Genomic DNA, 20,155 nt, shown 5'->3' on the forward strand with positions numbered 1-20,155 from the left:
TAATTCATTGTTGTTGTTAAACAAGATTCAAAATATTAAATTTAAAATTTCATCATGTCCACTTCACTCCCCACACCTCCCAAACCACTAAGCAATGCACCCAACAATACAAAACAAAACTCCACAGAGGTTCTCTGCCGCTATAAGTTGCTAACTGTGAATTTGAATTCTCCAAAAGTATCATCAATGTTGAGAGTGAAGGGAGGGAGCAGGCAGTCGTGGGTGGGGCTCGGCATCGCCGTTTGGGTCCAGATCGTGTCGGGGAACATATTCACCTTCCCACTCTACTCTCACCTAAGAAGCATGGACGCGACTCATCACCGGCGTGTCCCGGGTCGAACTCGCACCAGACACGCATGCGGGTACAACTCCGGTGCGACGCGGTGTCCGTCGCCTTCGTCGTCACCGGACACGGTTGAACAGTAAGACACGCGCGGTTGGATGCGGCCCACCACGTAGACACGCGCGTCGCGGCCCATTAAGCCTTAGGCTTTTTTATTATTTATTTAAAAATGTTTACCAAAAGAATAGTTCTTCTGCGTCTTCTCCTTGTTGTTCCCGCAAGCGCCTCCATTGCTGCACAATGCCGCGTTCGTTTCCTTCCCCGCGCAGGTAGGTCCTTGCTTCCTATTTCTTCTCTAGTTTTTTCTCGTTGCCTCTGGTTTTTCTTGCTGCCTCTGGTTTTCCTTCCGTGTTTAGTGTGAACTATGTGGTTCCACTTTGTTCTTTAAATGTTTTACACATTCTCTCTCTTTCTTGTTGTTATCCATTGGGTGTTATCGGCTGGGTGTTGGATGTTGCATGTACCCCACTTCTTTATTTTATTGTAAAAACAAGTTTCTCTCTCTTTCTTTCTTTTTCTGCTGCTTCTTTATTTTATTGTAAAAAGCAAATTTCAATAGTTTTTGTGTTCACTTCATCATCAACATAAACTCACACCATATTAACTGATTTTAGGAGACGTTTAAATTAATAAAAAAAATTGATTAAACACTTATTTAATAAAATGAGATTATTCAAATAAAGATAAATTGAATTTATAAGACATTCATATCATAAGGCATATTTATAAGCTCAACAAAGCTCTCTAGAAGCTCTACCAAATCAAATGCCCCTATAATTGCATAGGCTTATTCTATTCCTAATTATTCTTTTCTAGATGTCTAAACTATGCTACATATTTTAAGAGCCATGTAAGAGAGAATAAATGAATAGCAGAAAGTTTAAATACTTGTCAATTTTGTGTGCCTTGTTAATCAGGCTGCACAAAATATGATTTATTTGCAATTTAAGGGTTGCCACCTAAATGACCAAAAATGAGGCTTCAATGTTGCATGCATCGCCAATGAGTGTATTATGTAACTAGATTTCTCAAGAAGGGAAGCAGAGTGTGTTGGTCATGTTACTATTCTAGGAAGTTGGAAAATATGCAGCATTGTGTCAAGAGCTAAAAAATATAAAAAGTAATTTTTTTCTTTATTTTATTGTAAATCTTATGATAATATTTTTTAGCAGATGCCATTAAAAAATTACCTTTCTTGTAATTTTTTTTATTTTCTTATTTATTCTTAAAAAAATTATTTGCTAAGTAATTAAAGAAATAACAACATACATATTACAGAGGGAAAAATTATAATAGATCACTTTTACATTAACTTTTTTTTATAAATTCAAATTTTGAATGTTTCGGTTCATAAACATTTCACACATGCCTATGAATTTGAATGTTTCTTTATTTTCTTATTTATTCTTAAAAAAATTATTTGCTAAAAAAGGTATCAATTTGTTTTAAAAATAAAACAAATAATTTACAAAAACTAAAATTATTTTGAATAGTCATGTTTTGAATAAAATTAAGCAACAACATGACCAATAAGACAAGAACAACATTGATTAGAAATTGTTTTTTGTTGTTTGTTTTTTTACTTAGAAACTGTTTACATTAATTTTTTATTTTTTTAAATTGTTGTAGGGATGAGTGCTTCTAGTCCTAGTCAAGCTAAAGAACAAGATGATGATACCAAACCTTTATTGACCTATGTTACAAAGATAAAAAGTGTACCTGGTGGTGGAAATTATGAGATAAAATATAATATTTGTAATTTTACCTTTAATGGATCTTACACTAGAGTGAGGGCACACTTGTTGAAGATGACAGGAAAGGGAGTTAGAGTTTGTCAAAAGGTAACAGTTGTCAAACTTATAGATTTAAAAAAGATAGACAATGAGACTAATTGAGGGTGGAGAGGTCAAAAACAAAATTTGTGTCATTGTCTCATTGTCTCCGATTTCTACTCAACACCAAATGGATACAAACACTCTTGGTGTTGATCCAAAAAAGAGAAAGACATCATCTGTAGAAAATGCCTTTAATTTACAAGCTAGAGAGACACTTGATCATGAAATTGCTAGGATGTTTTACTCTTCGGGGCTGCCTTTTCATTTAGCAAGAAATCCTCATTATAGGAAGGCATTTGCCTATGCTGCCAACAATTAGATCAGTGGTTACCAACCTCCAGGTTATAATAAATTAAGGACAACATTACTTCAAAACGAGAAAAGACATGTGGAGAATTTGTTACAACCAATTAAAAATGCATGGAGCCAGAAGGGTGTGAGCATTGTTAGTGATGGATGGAGTGACCCGCAAAGAAGATCTCTTATTAATTTCATGGCTGTCACGGAGAGTGGACCTATGTTTTTAAAGGTCATTGATTGTTCAAATGAGATCAAAGACAAGGATTTCATTGCCAAACATATGAGGGAGGTAATTATGGAGGTTGGGCACTCAAATGTTGTGCAAATAGTGACGGATAATGCAGCCGTTTGTAAAGCAGCAGGTTTAATAATTGAGGCTGAATTTCCTTCCATCTATTGGACTCCATGTGTTGTCCATACATTAAATCTTGCTTTGAAGAACATATGTGCAGCCAAGAATACAGAAAAAAATAATGTTGCTTATGAAGAATGTTCTTGGATCACCCAAATTGCGGATGATGCAATATTTGTGAAAAACTTTGTCATGAGTCACTCTATGAGACTATCAATTTTCAATTCATTCAATTCATTGAAATTGCTTTCCATTGCTCCAACAAAATTTGCCTCCACTATTGTAATGCTCAAGAGATTCAAACAATTGAAGAAAGGACTCCAAGAGATGATCATTAGTGACCAATGGTCTTCTTATAAGGAAGATGATGTTGCAAAGGCTAAATTTGTGAAAGATACTTTGTTGGATGATAAATGGTGGGATAAGGTTGATTATATTCTTTCTTTCACTAGCCCTATCTATGATGTTCTTAGAAGAACGGATACAGAAGCTTCATCTCTCCATCTAGTATATGAGATGTGGGATTCAATGATTGAAAAGGTGAAGAATGCCATATATCAATATGAGAGAAAGGAGGAGAGTGAAAGATCAACCTTTTATGTGGTAGTGCACGCCATATTAATTGACCATTGGACTAAGAGTAGCACTCCTCTCCATTGTTTAGCTCATTCTTTAAATCCTAGGTAATTGACTCTATACTTTTTTACTTACATTTTTTTTAGAATTACATAAATTTTAATCATGTATATATTTCTTTTTAATTGTAGATATTATAGTCATGAATGGTTAAGTGAAGATTCTAATCGAGTTCCTCCACATCAAGACATGGAACTCACTCGTGAAAGATTAAAATGCTTCAAGAGGTTCTTTCTTGATGTGGATGTAAGGAGGAAAGTGAATATTGAGTTTGCCAACTTCTTGGATGGAAGAGAAGGTTTTGATGATCTTGATTCTTTAAATGATAGAGGTCAAATGGATCCAAAAGCTTGGTGGCTAGTTTATGACATTAATGCTCCAATACTTCAAAAGATTGCCCTTAAGCTACTTGCGCAACCTTGTTCATCTTCTTGTTGTGAAAGGAATTGGAGTACATATTCATTTATCCATTCTTTAAAGAGAAACAAGATGACACCACATAGAGCTGAAGATTTAGTATTTGTTCATAGCAACCTACGACTTCTCTCAAGGAATACTCCACAATATCATCAAGAGGAAACTAAAATGTGGGATGTAGCTGGAGATGATTTTGGGTCACTTGATGATTGTGGTATTCTTGAAATTGCTAGTTTGTCTTTAGATGAACCAGAGTTAGAGGGTGTCTTTTTCAATGATGATTGCTAGTTTGTGGAATTCTTGAAGACTTGAAGTTGCTAATTCATCATCTTGCTTTATAATTTATTTTTTGTAAAAAAACAAAGCGTACAAATTGTATAATGAGGTCTCTTAGTATTTTTTGTGACTCATTATCATAGGAAAAGTTCTTTTGAGATGATGATGAATATATAAATCTTGATTTTCAATTTAGATCTTTTATGCATATCGCTCATATTTAATTTTATGTAATTTTATTTTATTTAATTATATATATATATATATATATATATATATATATATATATATAGCCGTGTCCGTGTCCTACATTTTCAACATTACAGGTGTCTGTGTCGTGTCCGGTGTCCGTGTCGGTGCTTCATAGACTCTCACTCTTTGAAATCAGTTCTCGGCTTCGACCAGCGCCACGTCACGCTCCTCGGCGTCGCCGTTGACATCGGCAAAAACCTCGACCTCCTCCCCGGCCTCGCCTGCAACAAGTTCCCCCCTTGGCTCCTCCTCGTCGTCGGCTCCCCCGCCGCCTTCCTCGGCTATGGCCTCCTCTTCCTTGTCGTCTCCGAAACTCTTCACTCCCTCCCTTACATAACGGTTCATGTCTCTCACTTTCTAATGCTCTGTGTTTGTTGAACGGAGAAATTGCATTCCAATGCAAAAATTTTAAAGCAACTATGTGTTGTGTTGAGCTAGTGGTGTGCTAAGCGGGAGAGAGCGCTTCAGACAGAGGAATTTTAATTCCTTTTCTTTTGGTGAGAATTTGAAATTTTGTGATTTTAATAGATTAAAATGCTTTATAAAAATGATATCATTTAAATTACTTTTAAAATATCCTATCCAAACAAATTAAATTGTTGGAAGACATTTTAATATCCTTGTTAAAAATACTTTACCTTGTTTAATTTTCTCATCCAAACACATAGTTAATGTGTGCGGCAGTTATCAACCCTCAATTTCAACTTCCGTAATTGGTCTTCAAGAAAATATTACGCGCATAAGTTACAAAAACATGATTCAAAATTCTATACGAAAATTACAGGTTGGCAAAATCTATGTTAATTATGTTCCCATTAAATTTGTTTGAACATTTTAAGATTTAAGGCCCGCCATTACAAGATAGTGGGTAACCCTAATGGAAGGATCGAATTACATATCATAACTAACAAAATCTTATCCCATTAGGTGAATAATTAGATTATATATCAATTAATAATAAGATGTGAAATACAGAATCTAACAAGAAAGAAATTATACATGCAACTTCACCCATAACCTTTATACCAATGATTATTCACTCTGCACGAATTTTCTCACATACTAAACATCGCACGCAGTATCAATTGTCAAAAAAGATCTTCACTTACTTAGGAAAAACATCACTTGTCACTCTCCTCCCACTGTTCTGTTCTTTTTTATCTCTATGATCATAGACCCATACACTTGATGAAGATGATGCTCATGGAAAACTTCATAGGTGATATACTTTGTAAAATAGATCATACAAATAAACATATAAAGAACTAATATCATGAATTAAATCTTTAGATGAACTAAGCTGAAACTATAAATTAAACCAACACATTATACTTTAATTAGCTTATATACAAAATGTCTATTTGCATGACTGTATTGAGATTGAGATACTATCAAGTTTGCTCTCAAAGTAGTCCTTATGTACCGTTTGATAGAGTGGAATGGAATGAAAAGAAATATTTAAATTAAAAAGAAATATTTAAATTAAAGTAGTACAATGAAAGTCTGAGAACCATACCAAAATTTTAAAAATTTTCACACATTTCTCTGCCTTTCCTGAATAACAGAATGGACCATTAGTAGAAACTTTTTAACTTCCGGTCCTTGGATCTATGAAATGTCGGTATAAGATCTATTTAGACTTTTATGCCGAGAAGGAAGCAATATCTCAAAATTAAACCTTAATCACTAATATGATATGTCCACTCTACTAATATAATTCTTAGAATCATATAAGTTTTTATGCTGAATCTTCTTAAGCAAATGTAGTGAATACAGCCAGCATAAATTGTAGCAACTTAAAAAGCAATAAACATATAGGGATTTTTTAATACAAACAAAAAGAAAAAGAAAGTTTTAAATTGTGAACAAACCTAAAATAACTATTACCTCTCAGCAACTAAATGTACGATCACTCTTGAGTCCACGCAATATTCTAAATGGCAGAGTTTGTTTAATCCCTTTTTTGGCATATAAGCAACACACATTTCTATGATGCGAATGACCCTCCCTCATTAGATGCTAGTTACCAATTTTTGCATGATCAAATGATGTGCCCATATCAATTAGTTCTCTAACCTTTTGAAGTCCTTCAGTACAGACAACATGGAAGAAATAATCAAAATTAATGAAATTAATGCTCAATAGTTCATTATTCATCACATAAAGGTACATGAACAATTTAGACATGTTAAAAGAACATTCTGAATTGTTCATGTACCTTTATATATCAATTAATAATAAGATGTGAAATACAAAATCTACTAAGAAAGAAACTATGCATGCCTGGACAAATTCATGGGCGAACTAAGCAAGCTTGTATTGATAAGAGTTGCTTACATTGAAAATGTACATATGGTTAAGCAATGAATATTTCATACCAAGTTTCGGTTTCTCTGAGCAAGAAAGGATGCATCTGATGTTCCATTCAAGTATTCAACATCAAATATGCATCATAATATTCTTTTTAACACAATGTTTAGGAAGTTTCTACCTTGGCACTTAACCCTCAAGTGCATCCACCATAACTCCATAAGTAGAAGTCTGTTTCAAGTTAACTACAGAGTGAATGTCTGTATGGAACCAAGGTCTACATGTAAGATTCAAATCCTCAATTGCAGCACCGTTTTGCTAGCAATTCAGTAAAAGAGTATTCCAATTAACTACCTGGTAAGAATTTGAATGGACCTAAATACCCCACAATTAGTTAGTAGTTCCAAAATATCTGGTTCTTTCGATAATGTTTCTTGAGATACTTTTGTATCAAAGAACGGTAAGTCCATTTCCTTTGCGTCTTGTACTCAAAAAATGCTTCGGAACTCATTTGAAAGCCCCCTTTACCTAAGGCCTCATACACAAAAGGATCTGTTAATAATCGCGGAGAATCATCCAAATTCATTTTGTTTAGAGCAAAGTCCAGGTTTCTTCCAAGCCTTCTATCCAAGTATGCATCAACTACACACCCAAAAGTCACTAGATCAGGAATGATCTTCGTATGTTCCATATGTTCAATGCTAAGGTGGAGGTCCCAGAACAAAGCCATCCTTGAGAAGGCCAGAGCACGGATATTAAAGGTCGTAATATCAGGACGGAACCCGGATTCAACCATTCCAATAAATTCTCGTTGCAAGCTTTTCATCTTGAAATTGGCAGCATAAGAAAGTAACATAAGGTTCCATAAAAGGTTTCCCACATTTTTTCTACGTAGACCCACATCTCTTAGGAACTCACCCAATTCATAGAATTTTCTCTCCTTTATATACGCAGAGGCCACGGCCCGAATCACTTCCTTCTCTATTAGAAATCTAGATTTCTTAAGGCGGCCATACGTGTTCTCCATCTCTTCCAAAGTACCAAAAAGACTATAATACAAAAGGAAAGCATTGGCAGTTCTAGAATAGATATGGACACCACTTGAAGCCATTTCATTAGCCATATCCTCCATCAATTCAAGCTGTCCTTCTCTTCCAAAACAAGATATAGCCAACCAGTAGACATCTGGTAAAATACTGAAATTCCTCATATCCACATAACGTAGAATATCGATCACCACATCGAATTTCCTATGCTTTGCATAAGCATCAAATAATCTTGAAATGAACTGAACAGAAGGAACAAAAGAGCTATTTACGAGCTGCTCCCATAAAGTCTGTGCTTGAGGAAAGAAGCCATTCTCCGTGTAATATAGCATCGAAACACACAATGAGGTCTGTTTTGGCATATAACCTTCAACTTTTATATCATGAAGACTCCCATCAGATTGATGAATCATTCTTTTCCTACTAGAGTTTTGAGCCAATGAAGAGCAATCTACACTGTTGTCCTTACCACCAATTACTCCTTTTTCATTCTGCCACCAGATTAACTGTTCAAAGCACATCACAAAGATAAAAAAGAATCACAGGTTGTCATCGTACAATTAAAATTCGTTGATTTTTGTAATAATTATCTTAAAAGTCATATCTAAGATGATTTATAATTAGTTGATGGTGTAAAAATCTTTATATTGAACATATAACAAAACTAAACTCATACAACATTACAAAAATTCAAATAGTAGTTGGCATAAATGGTTTTCTACAATTTGGTCCCAAGTGATAGCATTCTCCTGGACATGTACATCAGAGAAAAAGGAAAATTATGATCAAATGTAAGACAATTAAATGGGCTTGTGCTAAATATGAGTAACTAATAGCATTTTTGGGTCAAATTACTTTTGAAAATAAAGCATTGACTGTGTTTAACTAAAATAATAAAACTCATTAGGATATACCTAATGTTCTAGAATTTTGGTAATTTACCTGCCATCCTAGATTAAAATCTCGTTTCCGCTGTTATACACATAATAATAATAATAATAATAATAATAATAATAATAATATCATTGATCCGAGTGGCAGTGGACTTGATTCCCTTAAGAAAGTTCTTGATTCTTGTTGATGAAAAAAAAAAAAAACATAATTGTGAGAGGAGAACCCAAAGGTGGTATGTCAGGTTTCTCGATCGAAATTAGTCATAAGTCATAAGCAAAGCGGGTGATATTTCGTATCAATAATATGATAACCAAAAATATACAAAATAATAATAATAAAAAAATATAAAAAAATAATAGTAATTCAAAGAAGTGATGAATGATGAAAAATTGAAAACCTTGTTTTGTTGCTGAGGGGAACCGCTGTGAGAGTCCTTTAGCAGAATAGGCATACGGCAAGAGGGGAGTGATAGAGAATTGATTTCCATTGACACCGAGGATGTTCGAGGAAGAAAAAACCGAAGATTTTCTTTTTTCTTTTTTTCGGGGAAACCTTGGTTCTGTTATTGTCCGCGCCGTCCAATAACTGGAAAGACGAAACTGACCCTTATCTGTTCTTTCCTTTCACGGTCAGTTCATGCAGTTCGGATACCAATTCAGATTGGGGAAAGTCATCGTTATCATTGGATTTTTTGGAGATAAATGAAAGGCTAAATTAAGCCTTTCCTCTCAGTAGCTAACATTGTTTTCAGTTTTTATGGTGGAGTGAAGAGAGGGAGAGATAAAGGACTTAACTTTATGTTCATCCTTAATTTGTTTTTTAAGTTAAATTTAATTGTGTTGATTTTACAAAATTAACATCTTATCTTTTATAAGCTATTATTTTTCATCTTTATTTATAAATTAAATTTGTTTTAAACTGAAATTAATAATAGTTAAAAATATCTTATATTACGATATAAATTGTTTATCATAGAATCTAAAATATAATTTATATATTAAAATATATTTATTATTACAAATCTTAATAGTAACATAATTTATATATTCAAAAATGTTATTCTTTATAAATTTTAGTCATATAAAATAAAAATTTATTATATGCATTACACAAGTTAAAATACTAGTATATATTAATATAAATGTTATCAAAACATTCTTTAACATTTTTCTTCTAACACACTTTTTATTATTAGTTAAAATTTATTAGAAACTAGAAAAACATGAGTAAGACTCATTAGTTATTATTCCTGTAACTAAGTCTCACCTAGGATCTATGAGACTTAGCCCAAAAGCATTCAAGTATAAGAGTCAAAGTTGTCCTCCTTTCTACCTAGGTCTAATATGGATTATTTTCTAACATCATTTTTAGGCAAGTCGTTTAGCATTTGAGTTAATGGGCCTTAGGTCGATTGACCCAATAATAATCGGGAGCGTATACAACCACTCAATCTCAAGAGCGTAAATGTGAAGAGGCTTGAAGTAGTGAGGACGGTCAACATTCAACCAAAGAGGTACTTAGTCCTTCAACCTCGAGTGCGTAAGCACAAAAAGACTTGAAGTAGTAAGATCGGTTAGCATTTGATCGAAGAGGTACATAGCACCTCCGCGTTAAGTGTGTAATCATGAAGGGGCTTGAAGTAGTAGGCGGGAATAGAATATAAAATTGACTAAGTTAAGATAACAACTATTTGCTCGTACTTAAGTCAATCCTACATGAATAGAATACAAAATTGGCTGAGTTAAAACCACATGTATTAACTTGTATTGTGACTGATTATTCGTCAAAAGGAATGTAAAATTGATTAAGTTAGAATCATAGGGTTCAATCTTTCTATATCCAATCGTCCATCACGAGAATATGAAACTTACTAGACAAATAAATTCTCAAACGAACATTCAGTTGATTTCCGAGCTTAGACAAATATGATAAATTGATTGAGTTAATAAATGTTTGGTTGATTTTCGAGCTTTGAAAAATATAAGTTAAGTCCGATCAAATCGAAATATACTTCCATGCATTCCTATTAGAAGAAATAGGACTTGCTTAAAATTTTTCAAGTTGTAAGTTCATTGTTAATTTGGTAACTGATCATTGTTCAAAAGTAATGTTTGTATCATCGACGAATTTAATTGTGTCGAGGCCAACCATGTGTACTCTTGATATCACGAACAGTTTTAGTCATGTCAATGTTGACCATCTATGATCTCGGTACCATGGAAGGTTTTAGTCGTGTCGATTTAGGATGGACCCGACCCAAGCTCATGGCTCTACTAAAGACTCTTACACCTTTTCACATTGATTTAGGATGGATCCAACCCAGGCTCATGGCCCTGTCGAAGACTTGTACACCTTTTTGTGTCAATTTAGGATGGACCCGACCCAGACTCATGGTCCTGCCAAAGAATCTTACATATGTTCGTGTGGATTGAGGATGGACCCGACCCAGGCTCATGGCCCTGTCAAAGACTCTTACACCTTTTCGTGTCAATTTAGGATGGACTTGACCTAGGCTCATGGCCCTACCGAAAACTCTTACACCTTTTTTCGTCAATTTAGGATGAACATGTCCCAAGCTCTAAGCCCTACCAAAGACTTTTACACCATATGATATATCTATTGGCTTACTTTCTCTCAGCTATACTCTCTTCACGCATATCTCCATGCCTATTACCTGCTACAAAATTGACGCAAGCCGGAAAGCTTATAATAATAATAATAATAATAACGAAAAAAATTAAAGTTAGGCAAGAAATACTCGCCAAAACTATGTCATCCCACTAGTATTTGAAAAGACTCGTGACAAACACATAGTTTGCAACAAGATACCATTTTTGAAATTTTTCCTTGTACTTGCTTGAAGCAACATTGTATCATTTTGTGTTGACCTGGTCTACTTCATTACAAAATTGTAACCTCATCTCCCATTAACCATTCAGTCGATAAGGGATATCTTGTACTTTTATTGAACCTAGTCCTTTCTCTTCAATTGCGAATCTCATTTACTACAAGGCATTGATGTGTGATGCATTTTAACAAAGGGATATAATAAAATAGTATCCTCCTAAAAATATCATTGTATCACAAAACCTGAACACCATAGCCTTCATATACCAATCACAATTAATAATATTATTATAAAACTAGGAAGCCAATAAATTCGTACGTAAGTGGGTAAATCCCAAAACACCATATGAATGATGATACTATTGATCCAGTACCATGAGTTAATGCATCTGACGACCCAAATTGTATGGTATTATGTTAAAAGCAGAAACACACAAGCATAAGAGGCAGACACAGAACAACAAGCAACAAGGAAGCAACAGGGGAATGCAAAGAAAGGAGAAGGACAAAGGCTAAAGAGGGAAACTCACAAACCTCAGTACCACAGGGACTTTGTGAGCAAGTAGTGGAGCAGAGGGTGAGCTGGCAACAGTACTCCTGATGGTGATGGTGCCCTGGAATTACCCTGTTGGCTGAGAGTACAAATCCGTTAGGATTACCCTTGCTTTTTGCAGCTTTGCAATTTTCATTCCTCCAAGGCAATATGCCAACAGACCATTAGGGAATTGTTAGATGAATACTAGCTGGAATGTTCCATAAATACTAACAATGTACTCAAAATGGTTAAGCAATAATACAGTATCCTTTCCTCACCTCTTTCTTAGGAGGCACCTAGGCCTCGAATGCTAGGTAGTTCTCTGGTCCTTAACAAATCTGGTGCTTTCATTTCTTGCTTCCATGGCGGACTCCCCTCGAGCTAAGTCTCCATTGGAACACATTAAGGAAGCAATCTCCCAGCTTGCCTCGAGCCAAATTTTCGTTACTGAAAAGTTGGAGGATCTCCTCCTTCGAGTCGCTAATCTCGAAAACCCGAGCCACTCCACAGCTTCGCCTTCATCTTCCTCACCTAACCCTGTACCCAAAACAACCATTATCAATACCCCCAAAATGAAACTTGATGTTCCTAAATTTGATGGCACTGACCCTTCGGGGTGGGTGTTCAAAATCACTCAGTTTTTTGCGTATCACTCCACTCTTGAACTCGAATGCTTAACCATTACTTCCTTCACCATGGAAGGAACCGCCCTGGCTTAGTTCCAATGGATGACCCGCAACCACCAGTTTCCCACTTGGGCGGGATTTTTGCAGGCCATTGACACCCGCTTCACTCACTCACCTTACGAGGACCCAATTGGAATCCTCTTCAAGCTAACACAATGAGGTTCAATTAATAAATACCTGCATCAGTTTGAAGCTCTGGCGAATAGGATTGTCGGCCTTCCCCCGTCGCTCCTCTTAAGCTGCTTCATCTCGGGCTTGGTCCCCGACATCCGCCACGAAGTCCAGGCACTCCAACCCCTAACCCTCATTCAAGCTTTCGGTTTGGCACGCCTTCAGGAGGACAAACTTGCGGAACAACGTCGCCCATTCCACGGTCGCAACACCCATGGCTCCGCCCTCTCAACCCCATCACCCTCTTCCCCCCTGCCTCTCTCACCACCCACTTCGCTACCCCCGTCCCTTCCACCATTATTACCCTCACCCCCCCAAACCCCCACCTCCCTTACCTTTGAAGTGCCTGACCCCCGCCAAGATGGCATACCGGCAGGAGCGCAGCCTTTGCTTCAACTGCAATGAGAGGTTTACCCGCGGGCACCGCTGCGCCTCTCATTTCTTTCTCCTCATCGCAGATGAAGAGTAGCAAGAAGAAGCCTTAGACCCTAATTTATTAAGCCTTGACCCCAGCCCCGATGAACCCAACACGCAAGACCCGCCCCAGGCCCAAATTAGTTTTTGCACGTTGTCGGGTCAGTCCGCTCCAGAAACGCTCCGCCTGTTGGGCCGCATCTCCAACCAGTCTGTCATGATCCTCATCGACGGCAGGAGCACGCACAACTTTGTGCAGGCCCGACTGGTCAGCCACCTGAACCTCACCACCACTCCCACGCGGCCCTCCGTGTCCTCGTCGGCAATGGCAACGAAATTGAGTGCCACAACATCTGCCCATCCACCACCATTCACATCCAAGGCCACACCTTCACCACTGACCTGCATGTTTTACCAATTAGCGGAGCCGATGTGGTCCTCGGTGTGCATTGGCTGAAGTCCCTTGGTCCAGTATTGACAGACTATAACTCCTTGACCATGAAATTTGTCCATGGCGGCACGATCATTCAACTCAAGGGTGATACTACCCAGGACCTGGAAGCCATCTCCACATCGCAACTCCGACGACTGATCCAGACCAATGGTGCCAGTGAATTCTTTCACATACGGGTCTCTCCTTCCCCCACTACCCCCACAACCACCCACCCTAATATCTCCGCCCTGCTCACCCAATTCGCACCCTTGTTCCAACAACCAAACACCCTTCCCCCTCCTCGGCCTACTAATCACTCCATCCTCCTTCAACCCCACACATCTCCAATCACCGTCCGACCATACCGCTACCCTTACTTCCAAAAACACGAAATTGAGACCCAAGTATCCCAAATGCTTAAGTCTGGCATCATCCGCCCAAGCACGAGCCCCTTCTCATCACCTGTGCTCCTGGTTAAGAAGAAGGACAGCTCCTGGAGGTTTGGTGTAGACTACAGGGCCCTGAACGCCGTCATGATCAAGGATCGATTCCCGATCCCAACAATTGATGAGCTCCTCGACGAGCTTGGTGGCACTACCTGGTTTTCAAAGCTCGACCTCATGCAAGGCTATCACCAGATTTTAATGGCAGAACCCGACATCGCCAAAACAGCCTTTTGGACGCACCACGGCCACTACGAATTCCTCGTTATGTCGTTTGGGCTCTGCAACGCCCCGTCAACCTTCCAAGCAACAATGAACAGGACTTTTGGCCCCTATCTACGTAAATTCATTATCATCTTCTTTGATGATATACTAATTTACAACAAAACATTCACAGAGCATCTGGAGCACCTCCGCAAGGCCTTCGAAGTCCTGAGCTTACACCAATTTTTTCTGAAGCTTTCGAAGTGCTCCTTTGCAACTTCTCAGGAGGAATATCTCGGGCATATCGTGTCGTGCCAAGGAGTGGCACCGGTGCCGACAAAGATCGAAGTTGTCCAGAATTGGCCAACTCCTCAATCCCCTCGAACCCTGAGAGGCTTTCTGGGCTTGTCAGGATTTCACAGAAGGTTCATCCGAGGCTACTCTTCAATCACAACTCCCCTCACGACTCTCCTCGCTAAGGACTCCTTCCACTAGAACGCTGATGCTAGCGCAGCCTTCCTCAGTCTGAAGGAAGCTCTGTGTGGTGCCCCAGTCCTAAGCCTACCGGACTTTTCTCTTCCCTTCTGCGTGGAAACAGATGCCTCCAGCGTAGGAATGGGTGCGGTTCTATCTCAAAATAACCACCCAATCGTCTTCTTCAGCAAACCCTTCTGTTCTAAGCTCTTTTGTGCCTCCACGTACGTAAGGGAGCTCGCCGCCATTACCACTGCCGTAAAAAAATGGAGACAATACTTACTAGGCAATCCCTTCACTATTCTCACGGACCACCGCAGCCTCAAAGAATTAATTGGTTAGGTCATCCAAACACCTGAACAGCAATGCTACCCGACACGATTACTAGGCAATGACTACACAATTCACTATCGTGCCAGGAGATCCAATGCAGCAGCCGATGCCCTCTCACAGCGACGAAAAGCCACCCCTCTCCAATTTTTTCTGCTAACTGTTCCAAACTTCCTTTCTTTTGCAGGAACTTAAACAAGAGCTTCTCAGCAATTCCTCCTTCGTGGACTTTCGCCGCCACATTCAAGACGATCCTTCTACCCCGACTGCTCCATACGTCATGACTTCATCCTTCAAAAGGGTTGTATATGGCTTCCCAAAGGTCTTCAGGCCATCTCCACCATCCTCGCAGAATTCCACAACACTCCCACTGGCGGCCACATGAGAATTACAAAGACCTTGGCTCGCATCAGTGCAAATTTCGTCTGGCCATCTATGAAGCAGGATGTCCAGTTGTTCATCTCCACGTGCATCGTGTGCCAACAGACCAAGAATGACCACCGTAGGAGCCCGAGATTACTATGTCCGCTACCAATTCCGACGAGACCTTGGGAGGACCTCTCCCTCAACTTTATAGTTGGCTTGCCGCCCTTGGCGGTCCTGGTCGTGGTGGACCGTTTCTCCAAAGGGGTGCATATGGGGATACTTCCGGTGCACTACACTGCTACTACAGTGGCTAAGATATTCATGGAGACCACCGGAAAGATTCACGGCATGCCCCGCAGCCTCGTCTTCGATCGCGATCCCCTGTTCATGAGTCGATTTTGGCAAGAACTTTTCAAGCTTAGTGGCACTAAGCTCAAAATGAGCACAACCTATCATCCTCAGACAGACGGCCAGACAGAGGTGATGAATCATGTGATAGAGCAATATCTCAGGGCATTTGTCCACCGGAAATCGACAACCTGGGGGCACTTCTTATTATGGGCCGAATGGTCGTACAACACGTCCATACACTCTGCTACCGATATGTCGCCGTATGAAATCACTTTTGGCAAAAAGCCCCCTAACATTCCCCATTACCTCGCCGGAGACTCCAACGTGGCGGCAGTTGATGAATGGCTAACTGAGCGTGATGCCTTACTATCTAGTTTGACAAAGAAGTTAATCAAGGCCCAACAACGAATGAAGGAGAACGCGAATAAGCAAAGACGCGATGTCCAATTTGAAGTAGGAGCTCATGTAGAAGCAAATGACTTTGATGTTTTGATGATGATCATGATGATTTGATGCAAATGATGCAAATGCGCTTTTCAAGTTTAAATTCAAGACAATGATTCAAGAATACAAGACACAACATCAAGATGATCACTAGTATTTAGGAAGGGAATTCCTAATTGATATAGCAAAAGGTTTGGCCAAGTAATTTAAGTTAAAAAGTGTTTTTCAAGAGATTTACTCTCTGGTAATCGATTACCAGAGGATGTAATCGATTACCAGTGGCCAAAAATGGTTTACAACAGCTACTAAATATTTGAATTCAAATTTTAGATTGTGTAATCGATTACATAATATTGGTAATCGATTACCAACAGTTAATAAATGTTTTAATTCAATTTTAAAACCTATAATCGATTACCAGAGAAGATTTTCAGAAAATAACTTCCAAGAGTCACATCTATTCAAATGATTTATGAATGGCCATCAAAGGTTTATTTATATGTGACTTGGAAACACGAATTTAAAGAGAGTTTTTCATTGCCCAAAAAGTTTTATCCTCTCAAAAGATTAAAAGAGTTTTTTCTGAACTGAAATGTCTCATCCTCTCAAAAAGATTCCTTGGTCAAACACTTGCATATTCAATAAGGAATTTTGATTGATCTTCATTGTACAATCTATCTCTTTCAAGAGAGATTTCTTCTTCTCTTCTTCTTACATCTGAAAAGGGATTAAGAGACCGAGGGTCTCTTGTTGTAAAGGATTCCTGAACACAAGGGAAGGGTTGTCCCTATGTGATTCAGACTTTGTAAAAGGAGTTTTACAAAGAGAGTGGAAAATCTCAAGTGGGTTGTTTGAGGACTGGACGTAGGCACGGGAAGTGGCTGAACCAGTATAAATCAAGTTTGCATTTCTCTCTTCCCTTAAACTTTTTTATTTATTGCTATTTATCTTTGGCTTGAAAGAAGTTTATTTTGAATTGTCTTTTGAGTAATTCATGATTAAGGGTGCATTGTTAATTCAAAAAGAAAGAGTGAAATTTTAATTGGGGAATAGTCTTTGTATCTTAATTCAACCCCCACTTCTTAAGATAACTGAGACCATTTGTCTAACAGCTCAGGTCTTGTTCAAACTACGACCTCGACGTCAGTCAACGGCCACTGGAAGTCAATATTCCAAATTGGCTAAAAGGTTTTACGGTCCCTTTCAAATTGTGCAAAGGATAGGACCCGTGGCTTATAAGCTAGACTTGTCGGAGTCTTCACGCATTCACCCTATATTTCATTGCTCTCTACTCAAGCCATATCGACAATCCACTACTCAGCCGGAGGCACCTCTAAGTCTGCCACCCTTATTGGAAGAGCACCAACCCCTCATTACCCCTTTGTTCATCCTGGACACCAAGTGGACTCAATCAGGGGAGGATAAGGACCTACTTGTCCTCGTGCAATGGGATGGCTTACTGTCGGAAGATACATCATGGGAACCTTGGGCACAATTAAAGTCAGACTATAACCTTGAGGACAAGGTTATTTTGGAAGCGCAAGGGGATGTTAAGAGCAGAAACACACAAGCAGAAGAGGCAGACACAGAACAACAAGCAGCAAGGAAGCAACATGGGAAAGCAAAGAAAGGAGAAGGACAAAGGCTAAAGAGGGAAATTCACAAACCTTAGTACCTCAGGGACTTTGTGAGCAAGTAGTGGAGCAGAGGGTGAGCTGGCAGCAGTACTCCTGATGGTGGTGGCGCCCTGGAATTACCCTGTCGACTGAGAGTACAAATCCGTTAGGATTACCCTTGCTTTTTGCAGCTTTGCAATTTTCATTCCTCCAAGGAAATATGCCACTAGACCATTAGGGAATTGTTAGATGAATACTAGCTGGAATGTTCTATAAATACTAACAATGTACTCAAAATGGTTAAGCAATAATACAGTATCCTTTCCTCACCTCTTTCTTAGGAGGCACCTAGGCCTCGAATGCTAGGTAGTTCTCTGGTCCTTAACATATTATCTTTTAAAAGTCTAGACCATGGGATTAAAGTTCTATATACCATCAATTCATGCATGATTAGGCAAAACATAAAATTAAGAAAAGAATACCCAGATATAAGCATTAAGAGAGTCACATATGCATACTTGCATGGCATTTGAAATATAGATTCGATTTGTGCTAAATTTAGGTATTAACATTTGAAATATAGAGTCACATATGCATAATTGACTAAATTATACTTATTAATAAAATTAGTTAATTTAGGTATTAACATTAAACTTGTTTTTAACTATAATATTTTTCTAAATTTTTCCTTAACATTAATGGGGGACTATTCATCTTCTCCAATCTTAATAGGAGAGAGAAAGTGATAATTCAAAATTGTATTTAATTATAAATTAAAATAAATAAGAGTATTTTAGTAAAAAATAATTAATATACAAAAGAGATTAAATGAAATCTTATAATAAAATAAATAAATAAGAGTTTATTGTTAACAATAACTAGAGCAATTCTTTCACAGTCAATGGAAGGAAAAAAAAATTGAATTTGTGCTTTGAAAAGAGAGAGAAAGTACAAAACAGTAAAATATATTAAAAAATATGTATCAACACGTGTAAGCAAATTGGAGGCTCTATAAGTTTTATAAAATTATGAGGAAATACTCTTTGTGGTCTCTAAAAGTGTAAGGCATGATAGATTAATCCTTAAAAGATAGAAAATCAAATTTTATCTTTAAATGTTACAAAATGTGTCAATTTGATTCTACAAACAATTTAATGAAAAATTAGTCCATAAACTTTGCAACTTAATGTTAAATTAGTCTTCAAAAAATATAATTTATTATTAAATACATAATAATCTCACAAATTTGAGTGACCAATCTATCACTTTTTGTATATTTATAAACTAAATTTTAATTTTTCATTTTTCAAAAATCAATTCGTCAACACCTTACATTTTCGGCTACCAAAATGAATATTTAACTTAAAACTATTGATAACTCGATGTAATTGGAAAACAAAGACAAAAAAAAAAAAGTTATATGAAATGTAAGATAAAATGATTTTGAGAAAATCAAATATTTTTTTACAACATAATCTTTTAACTTTAGATTTTATATATGACAAAATCTTAAAACATTTTTTTTCATTTTTTTAAGGAACTTACTTTTTTTCATAAAAAAAATCATATAAATTGATCCATATTATTTCTTGATATTACATTATTAGATTAAATATCACTACTCAACAACGTTTTTATATTTTATTCCCTAAAAAAAAAGAAGTTACACTTTTGACATATATAAAGAACTTCTATATTTTAGTCCTTATATCTATTTTTTTTTTCGTTTTACTTTCCATATGAGAAAAATAACATTATTATAATTTTAAAAAACAGTAAAAACTAATTTATAAATACTTTTTCATCTAAAGAATAAAATATTGATATGCATTGTTAGTTAAAAAAATTACATTGTCAATTAATAAAAAAATAATTTTATCATAATTTTTAATATAGTTATTATAAAAATTAATAAATTTATCATAAAATAATAATAATTTATAATTAAATTATAATATAAATTTTTCATTGTTAATACATACCATATTTATCCATTTTGAATTTGGATTTGTATTTTCACCGTTAAGAAATAAGGTAGTAGTCATGTGATATACTAATCTGATACATCATTAACATATCAAATTTCTAGTTAAATTATGTTTTTAGTCTTTCGTTATTTTACAAAATTTCATTTTTATTTCCTCAATATTATTTTTACTCGTCTTAATCCCTCAACTATT

At 36.9% G+C, this 20,155-nt stretch overlaps 2 protein-coding genes across 2 annotated transcripts; one reads left to right on the forward strand and one right to left on the reverse strand.

Moving 5' to 3' along the window:
• The first annotated feature begins 54 nt into the window (after positions 1-54).
• On the forward strand, positions 55-4,171 carry LOC114384083. Its single transcript, XM_028343776.1, has 5 exons — positions 55-422; positions 527-612; positions 1,973-2,184; positions 2,498-3,513; positions 3,598-4,171. Exons 1-5 carry the CDS (start codon positions 55-57, stop codon positions 4,169-4,171), a joined length of 2,256 nt encoding a protein of 751 aa, XP_028199577.1.
• Positions 4,172-6,703: 2,532 nt separating this feature from the next.
• Positions 6,704-9,425, reverse strand: LOC114416916 (pentatricopeptide repeat-containing protein At3g42630-like). Its single transcript, XM_028381957.1, has 2 exons — positions 9,059-9,425; positions 6,704-8,273 (listed from the first exon to the last, which is right to left on the reverse strand). Exons 1-2 carry the CDS (start codon positions 9,146-9,148, stop codon positions 7,116-7,118), a joined length of 1,248 nt encoding a protein of 415 aa, XP_028237758.1. The 5' UTR covers positions 9,149-9,425; the 3' UTR covers positions 6,704-7,115.
• Positions 9,426-20,155: the final 10,730 nt, after the last annotated feature.

This window comes from Glycine soja, chromosome 1 (genome assembly GCF_004193775.1).
Source record: "Glycine soja cultivar W05 chromosome 1, ASM419377v2, whole genome shotgun sequence".
Lineage (NCBI taxonomy): Eukaryota > Viridiplantae > Streptophyta > Magnoliopsida > Fabales > Fabaceae > Glycine > Glycine soja.